This window comes from Corvus kubaryi, unplaced genomic scaffold (genome assembly GCF_017639235.1).
Source record: "Corvus kubaryi isolate FWS band 111438036 unplaced genomic scaffold, C.kubaryi_AGA036_p1.0 37947, whole genome shotgun sequence".
NCBI classification, from domain to species: domain Eukaryota; kingdom Metazoa; phylum Chordata; class Aves; order Passeriformes; family Corvidae; genus Corvus; species Corvus kubaryi.
The window spans coordinates 1-10,850 of record NW_024581155.1 but is presented as its reverse complement, the minus strand read 5'-3'; the positions used below and the strand labels follow the sequence as shown (position 1 = coordinate 10,850).

The window sequence follows — 10,850 nt, the reverse complement described above, 5'->3', positions numbered from 1 at the left end:
GGCGGGAGCTGTGCCGGGCCCGGACCCCGCGGCCCCTCGCCCCCCACGCCCCTATGCCAGGGGGTCTGCCAGGTCGTCATCCCCCCGTGCCAGCAGCTCCCGCTTCTCGTCCGTGCTGGCCAGGGAGTTGCGGCTGTTGTGGGCGCCCATGTACAGCGTGGCATAAACCGGGTTGGTGAAGTTGGTGGGCTGCGGAGGAGGGGAGGGAGCAGGTGGGAGGGGGCACGGACATCCCCCCTGGCCAGAACTGCCGTCCCCAGGGGTGCTCCTTGCCCTGGGGCGACTCGGTGAGAGCCCCCACCAGCTGTGACCTCCTCCTGGGACACGGGATAGCCCTGCCGGCCCTGCCTGCAGCCCCCAGTCCCAAAGCCTTTGTGACCCCTCAGAGCCCCCCAGCCCCAAAGCCTTTGTGACCCCTCAGAGCCCCCCAGCCCCAAAGGCTTTGTGACCCCTCACAGCCCCCAGCCCCAAAATCTTTGTGACCCCTCACAGCCCCCCCAGCCCCAAAGGCTTTGTGACCCCCTCAGAGCCCGCCCAGCCCCAAAGGCTTTGTGACTCCTTGGAGTTCTCCTAGTCCCAAAAATCTGCGAATCCTCAGAGCCCGCCCAGCCCCAAAGGCTTTGTGACCCCCTCAGAGCCTGCCCAGCCCCAAAGGTTTTGTGATGCCTCAAAGCCTTTGCGACCCCTCCAAGCCCCCAACCCTGAAGCCTTTGAGACCTTCAGAGCCCCGCCAGCCCCAAAGCCTATTCAGCCCCTCAGAGCTCCCCCAGGACCACTGCACAGAGAGCCCTGAGAGCTGCAGCAATGTGTCCCCCACCCCAGCACCCCCCACTTTGGGCAGGACCCCGCAGAGCTGACAGCCCCTCACCTTGTCAGGGTCCAGGGCGAAGTCTGCATCCAGCAGCTCCCCCACGTCGTCGTCGGGCTCCCCCTCGTACATCTTGTAGGTGGGATTCCCGATCTCCACGTTCATGGCACCGTTGGTCATCCGCTGGTGCTGGAAGCCCTTGGCACTGAGGTGGGCGAGGCAGAGGGTCAGTGCCAGCGACACCCGCCAGGGACAGCTCCCGTCCCCTCCACCCCACCGGACTCACCCTTTAATTCTCCACTTGTACCAGACAAAAGCCACCACGGTGAGGAGGATGAGGAGCAGCAGGATGGGGATGACGATGGAAGCTGTTCCTGCGGGAGGAAGGCACGGGAACAGTCAGAGCCTGGGGGGGGCGGGGGCAGCGCTCACACACCCCCACCCCAGCTCCAGCAGCCTGGGCTGGCCCTGTTCCCCCTCCACCACAGCACGGGGTTCAGGGGTCGCACAGGGGCACTGGGTAGCCCTGGATCACCCACAGCAACCCCCCTGGCGTGGCGTGGTGTGCAAGGGGGGGGTCACACACTGCCCCCCACCCCCACTTACGGCTGCTTTGCTGCTCGCCCACGACGAAATCCTCGCAGCGCGTGCCCGTCATCCCCGCGGGACACCTGGGAGCGCAGGGAGAGCACCGGGATTAGCGGGGCAGGGCCATGCAGGGAGGGAGGGAGAGGAGGGCACAGACCTGGGGTCAGGCTGGGGCGGCGGCACACAAATGGGGGTGTGTCAGTGACGGCTCGGGGGGCACACAGCCCGCCTGTCCCCCCCTCCCCTCCATGCCCCCCGGTCCCCTCCTCTTACAGGCACTCGGGCAGCTGGGTCTTGTCGCTGATGGAGCAGGTCCCGCCGTGCAGGCAGTAATTGTCACAGGTCAGGCAGCTCGGCGCTATCTTCCCATCAGGGCAGCTGTGGGGCACAGGGGATCAGCCCCATGGGTACCCTCTGTGCCCTCCCGGATGTTCTGTGCTCCCCCCAGCCCCCCAGGACTTGGCTGTTGGCTCATCCCACTGGCACAGCTCACGGCTGAGCTGCACCCATGGCTGGGACACCGGGATGGGCTTTGGGGTGACACTGAGACACTTCCATCTCCTCCTCCCAGGACCACCAGCTCCCCTGGATTTATCTGCCCTAAATTACTGACCCAGCTCTGGCCGATCCTGCCACAGGGGAACAGGTTTTCTCTGGGGGTCTCTGTGCCCACCACCCCTTTTCCTCCCTCCAGCTCAACATTCCCAGCACCTACATGCAGGAGACCTCTCCGCTCTGCTTGTTGATGCTGCACTTGCCCTCCTGGCACCGGGAGCACTTGTTCTCCTGGCACTGGGCGCCCTCGAACTGAGGGGGGCAGCGGCACTGCTTGGCACCACTGGCCGTCATCTGGCACACGCCGTCATTCTCGCAATAGTCAAAGCACTGCCCTGTGGGAGACGAGGGTGTCAGAGCGGGCAGCACCCTCAGAGGGCTGCTGGTGGCCCCAGTCCCCCACGGAGCACCACCACTGCTCACATAGCATCCTCCAAAACAGCGGGATCTGGGAATCCAATCCCATCGGTGCTGTTCCCAGAGGTCCCCAAGCACCTCCAGAAGAGGGGGACCAAGGAGCCCAACCCCTGATGCTGTCCCCAGGGATTCCCACACAGAGGGGGGGACCTGGGAGCCCAATCCCTCTAGCACTGTCCCCAGACATCTCCAGGTGAGGGACAGCCACCCTCCCGATGCCCCCACTGCTGTCCCCACCCCGTGGCACTCACGGTACTGGCAGCGGTCCCCGATGAAGGTGGGCAGGCAGCGGCAGGTGGGCTGGTTGCCCTGGTTGACGGTGCAGCTGCCGTTGTGCTGGCAGTAGTCCGTGCACACCTGCTGGTTGCACCGGGGCCCGGTGAAGCCGGTGGGGCAGCGGCACGTCGGCATTCCTGGGGATAAGACCCGTTAGCTCTGTGTCCACCTGTCTGTCTGTCCATCTGTCCACTCAGGACCGGCCGTGACCCCCCCAGCTCACCCGAGGGGGAGGCAGCGCAGGTGCCCCCGTTCTGGCAGTAGTCCCAGCACTGGTCAATCTGGCACTTGTCGCCGTTGTAGCGTGGCTGGCAGCGGCACTTGGCCTGTTTGCGGGCATTGAGGAAGCAGCTGCCGCCGTTCAGGCACACCAGGTCGCACGTGTCAGTGGTGGGCACTGGGAGGAAGGCATGGAGGGGCTGGGGGTGAGCAGGACCACGCTGGCAGGACCCAATCCCCCTCTTCATCCTCATCCTCTCCTCCTGCCGTGTCACCTACCGACGGGGGAGACGGTGGGCGAGGGAATGACCACGCAGGTGCCGTTGTCCAGGCGTTTGCCGTTGGGGCAGGTGCACACGGGGCCGCTGGGGCTGAGCAGGCAGAGCCACTCGCACTTCTTGCGGTCACAAGGGTTGGTCACTGCGGGAGGGGATGGCACAGGTGGTGAGGATGGCAGGGAGAGGATGGCGGGGTGGCGACAGCATGGTGACCCACAGCCCTTCTTGCTCTACAGCACCTCTAGGACACTCCCCTCCACAGCCCTGTGCTGTCCCTCCCATGCCCTGGGGTCACCAGCTGACCGCTCACCACTGCAGCTGGACTCCCCCAACCCACCCCACCAACCCCCTGCTCTGCCCACCCCCACACCCCCACTTTGGGCAGGGAGCTGGGGGTCTGCGTCCCATCTTCCCAAGCTCTGCCAACACTCCCCTCACCCTCTGGCACCTCACATCAGATACCAAGCCCTGGCACCTCCCTCCCACCCCAGGGGGAGCAGGGTGGGGGTCCCGAGCCCACACACACCCTCAGGCTGCTTGTACTGGTGGTAGAGCACGACGTCGGTGGCGTGGTTGAGGCCGGACGTCAGGTTGGTGACAGCCTTGTGGCCGAACTTGTGAATCTTGAAGATGCGGTTGTTGATGTAGGTGACGCCGTAGATGTAGTCCTCGAAGATGTCGATGCTGAACGGGTGGCTCAGCCCTGGGGAAGCCAGGAGGGGACATGTGGAGGCAGGGATTTGGGGTGGGTCTGAGGCCGGGGACCCCCATGGGGCACCCCTTACCCTTCTTGTTGTCGATAGCCACGACGGGGTCGGTGCCGTTGAGCCGGATGCTGCCGATGACGGAGAGCTTGGCGTCGGCCCAGTACAGCCTCTCGTTGTGGTAGTCCACGGCCAGGCCTGAGGAGACACAGCCCCCAGTGAGCCCGCAGCCCACCCTGAGCCCCTCCTGACCAACTGACCCACAGAGCAGCCCCATCACCCTTCTGCCACGGGGCTCCGAGCCCCCAGAACAACCCTCCCCAACACAAATGGTTGTACATGTCCCCATCATGGCTTTTGCCCCCCTCCTGTCACCTGTCTCTCTCTCACCTGTTGGCCACTGGATGTTGTCCTGCACCAGGGTCTCCCGCAGCGTCCCATCCATGGCGGCCGTCTCGATCTTGGGATGATTGCCCCAGTCTGACCAGTACATCGTTCTGTAGGGACACAGGCAGCTCATTCCCAGGGGAATGGGACAGCCCAGTGACGAGCCGGAGAAACCCTCCTATGTTGTCCCCACAGCGTCCTGGAATCACCAGGTAACTCTGGGGCAACTCGAGCACACACAGAGAGTGACACTGGGACATGGGGAGCTGCCACCACGGGTGGGCTCATGGTGAGGGGAGCAGGGTGAGGGGTGGGCAGAGGGATGGGACAAAGGCTCAGGTCTCTCACCCCCGCAGCGGGTCAACCACAATGGCATGGGGCTCATCGATCATCCCCGAAATCAGCGTCTTGCGGTTCTCGCCCTTCATCTGCGCCACCTCGATGACGTCCCGCCCTGAGTCCGTCCAGTAGATGTTCCCGGCCACCCAATCGATGGCGATTCCCCGCGGCATCTTCAGCCCTGAGATCTGTGCAGGGAGAGCGGGGACAGGTGAGGGAGGACACGGAGGGCACCATCAGCCTGTCCCTGCCGTGCCCTGGCAGAGCTCGCTCACGTTCAGGTGGGTGACGCCGCCGTCGATCTGGCGCCGGTTGCGGTTGGAGGCGGTGGAGGCGGAGGAGGAGGCGGGCAGCTCCCGGTACGAGATCCTGCCCGTGTGCCAGTTGGTCCAGTAGATCTTGTTGCCCTTGACGTAGATGTCCATGGCGTCGATGCGCACGTTCTCATCGCCCTGGAAGGCCGGCTCGTAGGCCGAGTTGGGGTTGAAGGGGTACATGCTCCGGATCTTGTTGTCGTCCGCAATGTAGAGGATCTGGTGCTCGGAGCCTGCAGAGGAGGAGGATGAGGAGAGTTTGGCCTGGCCTGGACTGGGAACACGGACTCAGCCAGGAACGGGGGCTCAGCCAGGAGTGGGGGCTCAACCAGGAACGGGGGCTCAGCCAGGAGTGGAGGCTCAACCAGGAACAGGGGCTCAACCAGGAACAGGGGCTCAGCCCAGCTCTCTGGTGGGATAGGGACAGGGTCACTGCAAGCTCATCATCGCCTTGGGGCTCTCTCTGTCCGGGATGGACAGACTGACAGCACCGGCAGGAGGATGGAGGGAAGAGCACAGGGGTCCCATTGGAGCTCCGGGGCACGCAGGGGGGTCCTGGGCACACACAGAACCCATGTGGGTGCCTGTTTTCTCCTGACCTTCCGCCTTGCACATGTTGTCTGTCTTCATGAAGTTCTTGGCGCAGCTGCAGACGTGGGAGCCCTTGGTGTTGTTGCAGAGCTGGGAGCAGGTCCCGAAGCGCAGGCACTCGTTAATGTCTGGGCAGTGGGAGATGGGATCAGGGGGAGACCCCAAGGGTGCCCCCACAGACCCCGACTCTGCCCCAAGGACACAATTCCTGCCGCCCGAACTCCATCCCAGCTGTGAAATCACACCTCACCGATGCCAAACCCCACAGCCCGACCCTGAGCCCTCTCCAGCAGCAGCGGGAAGTACCTTGGCAAAAATTCTTGTCCGGCACCTTTTGGAAGCCTCTGCGGCAGGTGCAGTACGAGGTGGACTGGGACTGGACGCAGTGAGCCTCGTCCCCACACATGGTGGTGTTGGTCATGCAGTCGTATGACTTGTGCTCTGCAGGGGGATGCGCCGTCACACGCGCGTCACAGCGAGTCCCCCAGCCCACACCGGGCCCCCGGCTCCCCACCCACCGTGGGAGCAGGATTCCTCATCGGAGCCGTCGCCACAGTCATCGAAGAAGTTGCAGCGGAGGTTGGCGCTGATGCACTTCTTGTTCCCACACAGGAACTCGTTCTTGTCCTGGCTGCAGCTCTTGGGCTTGGCCGTGGGTGACTCTGCGGGTGGGGGGCAGCAGTTGTGACCCCCCAAGTCCCGGGCACCCATCCCCACAGGACCCTCTGGGAGCAGGCAGGGACTCGGGACCCTGCATCTGCACCCTGATTTTGGGAGGGAAGACCGGACAAAGCCAATCCCAACACCTGGCCTGAACCCTGGGCTCTGGGATGACCATCCCGAGGGCTGTAGTGACCACGCAGGCACCCTGGCCAGGCGGGCACAGGGCTGTGCCCGCGGGCAGCTCCACTCACCGCAGTCCTTCTCATCCGTGTTATCTCCACAGTTGTCAATGCCGTCGCACTGTCGACCGATCCACAGACATACCCGGTCGTTCTTGCAGCGGAACGGTCTGTTGGGGGGACACTGGAATTTCACTGCACCAGCAAACAGAAACAAACGGTGACGGTGAAAGGAGACGCCGTAGCCAGGCTGTCACACTTGTCACGAGCTGCTGCTCGGCCTCTGCCCGCTCTCCGGGGAGGGCTGTCCCACGCGGGCGAGCGGGCTCCGGAGGCTGAAGCAAAGAGACTGAAGCAAAGACAATCGCCCAGCTGCTGTGAGCCCTCTCCTCGCCCAGCCCCGGCCCCACCCAAGCCCCCTCCCCACCGCCAGCCCTTCATCCCGCTCAGCCCCTCTGCGACTCCTTTCCCTCAACTGGAGCCACCTCCAGCCCCTCAGCCCCACCGGCCACCCCCGAGAGGAGCTGCCAGAGGTCTCCCCAGACCGTCCAGTCCCCGCAGCGGTGCCCGAGCCCCGGGACTGCCACCCTGTGAATGGGAGGGCTCCGGGCAGAGGCACCGCAGGGTCACTCACAGCACTCCTCGGGATTCTCGTCCGAATTGTCCCCACAATCGTCCTCCCCGTCGCACTTCCAGGCCAGGGGCTTGCACAGGGTGTTGTTGCACTGGAACTCGTCCAGGGGACACGTGCGAACTGCAACAGCGCAGGAGGGGACACGTCAGCTCGTGCTGCCCTGCTGCCAAAACCCCAGCCTGGGGCTGCAATCCCAATTTCCACCACAGACAGGGGGTGTCCAGGGCTGGATGGGTTTCCAGGGCTCAGATGCATGTCCATGCATGCTCAAGGGTGGGGCAGAGAGGGGTGGACACACACAGGGGAGCGCTCCCACCCGCAGCAGGGACACGAGGGCAGGGAGGGGGTGACACCACCCGCCCTGATGGGACAGGCAGTGCTGCAGTGGGGACACAGGTGACACGAGGGCAGGGAGGGGGTGACACGACCCGCCCTGACAGGACACGCAGCTCTGCCATTACCCCCGGTGCCGCAGTTCTCCTCGTCGGTGCCATCCATGCAGTCGGCGTCGGCGTCGCAGCGCCAGCGCATGGGGATGCAGTGCCCGTTCTTGCACTGGAACTGGTCAAACTCACAGCGGGGGGTGCAGTCTTTCTGCAGGGGACGGGCGAGGGACACGGTCAGCAGGGACAGCGTGGCCCTAGCAGCCCGCTGTCCTGTTGCCACACTCAGGCTCTGAGCCCCAGGGCCACCGGCAGAGGCAGGGGTGGGGATGTGTCCCCGTGTCCCTGTGTCCCCCTCCCGCTCCCTCGCCGCTGCCGTACCTCGTCGGAGCCGTCGGCACAGTCGTGGTCCCCGTCACACTTCCACCTGCCCGCGATGCAGCGGCCGTTGGCACACGAGAACTCGCTCTCGGAGCAGGGCCGGGGCGCTGGGGACAGAGAACACGGGGTGTGCCCTGAGCGTGGGGACACGCAGGCTGCGAGGGAAAGGGGTGGCCCTGGCTGACACGGACACACAGCCGGTGGCACTGGGGACAGGGGGGTACAGGCAGAGCCGGGGGAGCTGCCAGAGGGGCACGGCTGGCACCACCTCCCAGCCCCTTCCCACCCCACTCCAGGGCTCCCTGCAGGAGTGTTGGGGGGCACTGTGGCTGTCCCCCAGGTCACTCACTCTCCACAGGGCAGCACCAGCCCCACTGCTGCCCACCCCGGCTGCCCCCCCAGGCAGGAGGAACTGCAGCGGTGCCCTGGCAGAGCCTCATCCCTGTCCCTCCTCACAGGGCACGGGGACAGACACCCCCTCACAGCTCACTGGCACGGCCAGTGCCAAATCCAGGAGGACGGCACGTGGCACAGCCGCCCGCCTGGGATGGCTCTCAGGACCCTTCCCCTCCCCACGGCCTCGGGGTGTTGGGGCACAGGGACCCTCCGGTCACGGCACAGGACTGTGGGGGAAGAGGGGGACGGGGGGTGTCCAGGTGGAGCAGGGAGAGTCACGGTGGGGATGGGTTTTGGAGCCAAGTCCAAGCCATGCACGGGCCCTGCGGAGCAGCAGGGTCGGACCCTCCCCACTGGAGGGAGATGCTGGTGCTGATGCTCAGTAAATCCACCTGGATTGTCCGGTCCTGACCCCTCTGCCCTCACCTAGAAATTGCTGCCTTCATTGATTTTAGAGAGACTGTACATGGAATTAAAAGATTTTGGCAGGAACCTACCTCTGAGCGCCCCATAACGACAGTGTGAAAATGGAGAAAAACATAAGATGAAGTGAAATGGCACAAACTCAAAAACACGACGGGAAATCAACAGAAAAGAAAACAAAAGCTGCACTCTAAAGAGCTGCAGGGAGACAGAGGGACCCGGTGGGCACTGCGGGGTGGGAGAGGGTCTGGCAGCAGACCCTGGTGCCATCCCATGGGCAGCCTGGGATCCTCTGGGTGCTGTGGGGTGGGAGAGGGTCTGGCAGCAGACCCTGGTGCCATCCCACAGGCAGCCTGAACCCCTCCAGAGGGACAGAGCCATAGTGGAGCCCTGGGAATGGTCCTGTCCATGAGGACACTCGTGTTCCTTGGCCGCTCAGTGGGGCAGGTGCTGGCACACGAGCGGGAGCTCATGAAGGGGCAGCACTGGACTCTCTGCCCCAGCTCTGGGGATCCCCATACGCTGGCCCACGCCTGGGGTTGTGACCTGGGTCCCTCCTGACAGCTCTGTGTGTCCCCACCGCCATCCCAGGTGCCACTGCCAGGCAGGGGGTGACACACGGGGCGATGCTTGGTGGCAAAGCAGGACGAGGTGCCCTCGGGTGACTCCGGCCACACAGGGAGCGTGTTGGGGTCACCTCTTCCCTGTCACCCATCACCCTTGGGGTGTCTCCTTGGCACAGCCCCCCTCTGCAGGGCCAGGCTCTCCAGACCCCTGGAGTCAGGGGTGTCCTGGCTGGGGGACACCGTAGCTCTCCTGGCCACCAGCCTGACACTCCCTGGCAGCAGCAGAGGGGCTGGGGGGGCCCAAACCTGTCCCCTCTCCACTGCTCCGCCCTGGGGACAGCAAAGGCTCGGGGGTGGCACGTACTGCAGCTCTCCTCGTCCGAGTTGTCCCCGCAGTCGTTGTCGTAGTCGCACTGCCAGCGGCCCGGCACACAGCGGTTGTTCTTGCAGCGGAACTGGTACGGCTCACACGTGCGCTCGTCTGTGAGGGACAGCAGGGACAGGGACAGGGTTAGGCTATGGATGGGACAGGGACAGGACAGGGGTCAGCACTGCCCCAACCAGGCCATGGATGGGACAGGGACAGCGGTCAGCACTGCCCCAAATAGGGAAGGGACAGGGACAGGGGTCAGCACTGCCCCAAATCAGGGGAGGGACAGGACAGGCACAGGGACAGGGACAGGAGTCAGCACTGCCCCAAATAGGCCATGGATGGGACAGGGGCAGGGGCCAGCACTGCCCTGCATGAGGGCATGAATGGGACAAGGACAGGTGCCAGCACTGCCCCAGTCAGGGGAGGGACAGGACAGGGACGGGGACAGGGGTCAGCACTGTCCTGAACGAGGGGAAATATGGGACAGGGACAGGTGTGAGCACTGTGCTGCATGAGGGGAGGGACGGGACAGGGACAGGTGTCAGCACTGCCCAAAACAAGGGGAAGGAAGGGATGGGGACAGTGACAGGAGTCAGCACTGCCCCACACGATGGTACAGATAGGACAGGGACGGGGTCAGCACTGTCCTGCACAGTGGGAGATGTGGGACAGGGACAGGGGTCAGCACTGCCCCACACGACAGAAGGGACAGGACAGGGACGGGGGTCAGCGCTGCCCTGCACCTCCCTCTGACCCAGCCCTGCCCACGCCACTCGGAAAAGGGGCAGCTGGAACTCCTGGGGCAGCCTGTCCCTCGGGGAGCAGGGACACAAGGTGACGCTGGCTTGTCCCCACAGCCCCTGCTCACCGCATTCCTCCTTGGGCTCATCGGATCCATCCCCGCAGTCGTCCTCCCCGTCACACTTCCAGCGTGCCGGGATGCACCGGCCCGAGTCCTTGCACCGGAACTCATCCACACCACAGGTCATTTGGGCTGGAGGGGACAAAGTGACACAGGCACAGGGATCAGCACTGGTCAGGCATGTGTTGTTCCCTGCAAGGCTGATGAACAACCTGGAGCTGGGGGAGATCCCCCTCCCATCCAAGCATTGTCCAGGGAGAAGTCAGGGGCAGGAGGATCCCAGCAGAACAGATCCAGGCAGAGCCACCACCACCATCGCCCACTGCCCACAGGGACTGAGCAGGGACCGAGGAGGGGCTGGGGTAGAACTGGGCAGGGATCGAGGAGGGACTGAGGAGGGACCGAGGAGGGACTGAGGAGGGACCAAGGAGGGACTGGGCAAGGACTGAGGAGGAACTGAGGAGGGACTGGGGTAGAACTGGGCAGGGACTGAGGAGGGACTGAGGAGGGACTG

The 10,850-nt window shown here is 64.6% G+C and overlaps 1 protein-coding gene across 1 annotated transcript; it reads right to left on the bottom strand.

The window, feature by feature from the left end:
- Window positions 1-20: 20 nt before the first annotated feature.
- Window positions 21-10,493, bottom strand: LOC121672121 (low-density lipoprotein receptor-related protein 1-like). The gene is made up of 23 exons (XM_042044640.1): window positions 10,343-10,493; window positions 9,466-9,582; window positions 7,717-7,823; window positions 7,414-7,546; window positions 6,953-7,072; window positions 6,391-6,513; window positions 5,995-6,138; window positions 5,783-5,917; window positions 5,485-5,604; window positions 4,847-5,118; window positions 4,581-4,759; window positions 4,236-4,342; window positions 3,927-4,043; window positions 3,668-3,844; window positions 3,143-3,283; window positions 2,868-3,041; window positions 2,620-2,781; window positions 2,112-2,286; window positions 1,670-1,774; window positions 1,415-1,479; window positions 1,095-1,182; window positions 869-1,013; window positions 21-189 (listed from the first exon to the last, which is right to left on the bottom strand). Exons 1-23 carry the CDS (start codon window positions 10,461-10,463, stop codon window positions 52-54), a joined length of 3,165 nt encoding a protein of 1,054 aa, XP_041900574.1. The 5' UTR covers window positions 10,464-10,493; the 3' UTR covers window positions 21-51.
- Between the last annotated feature and the right edge of the window lie 357 nt (window positions 10,494-10,850).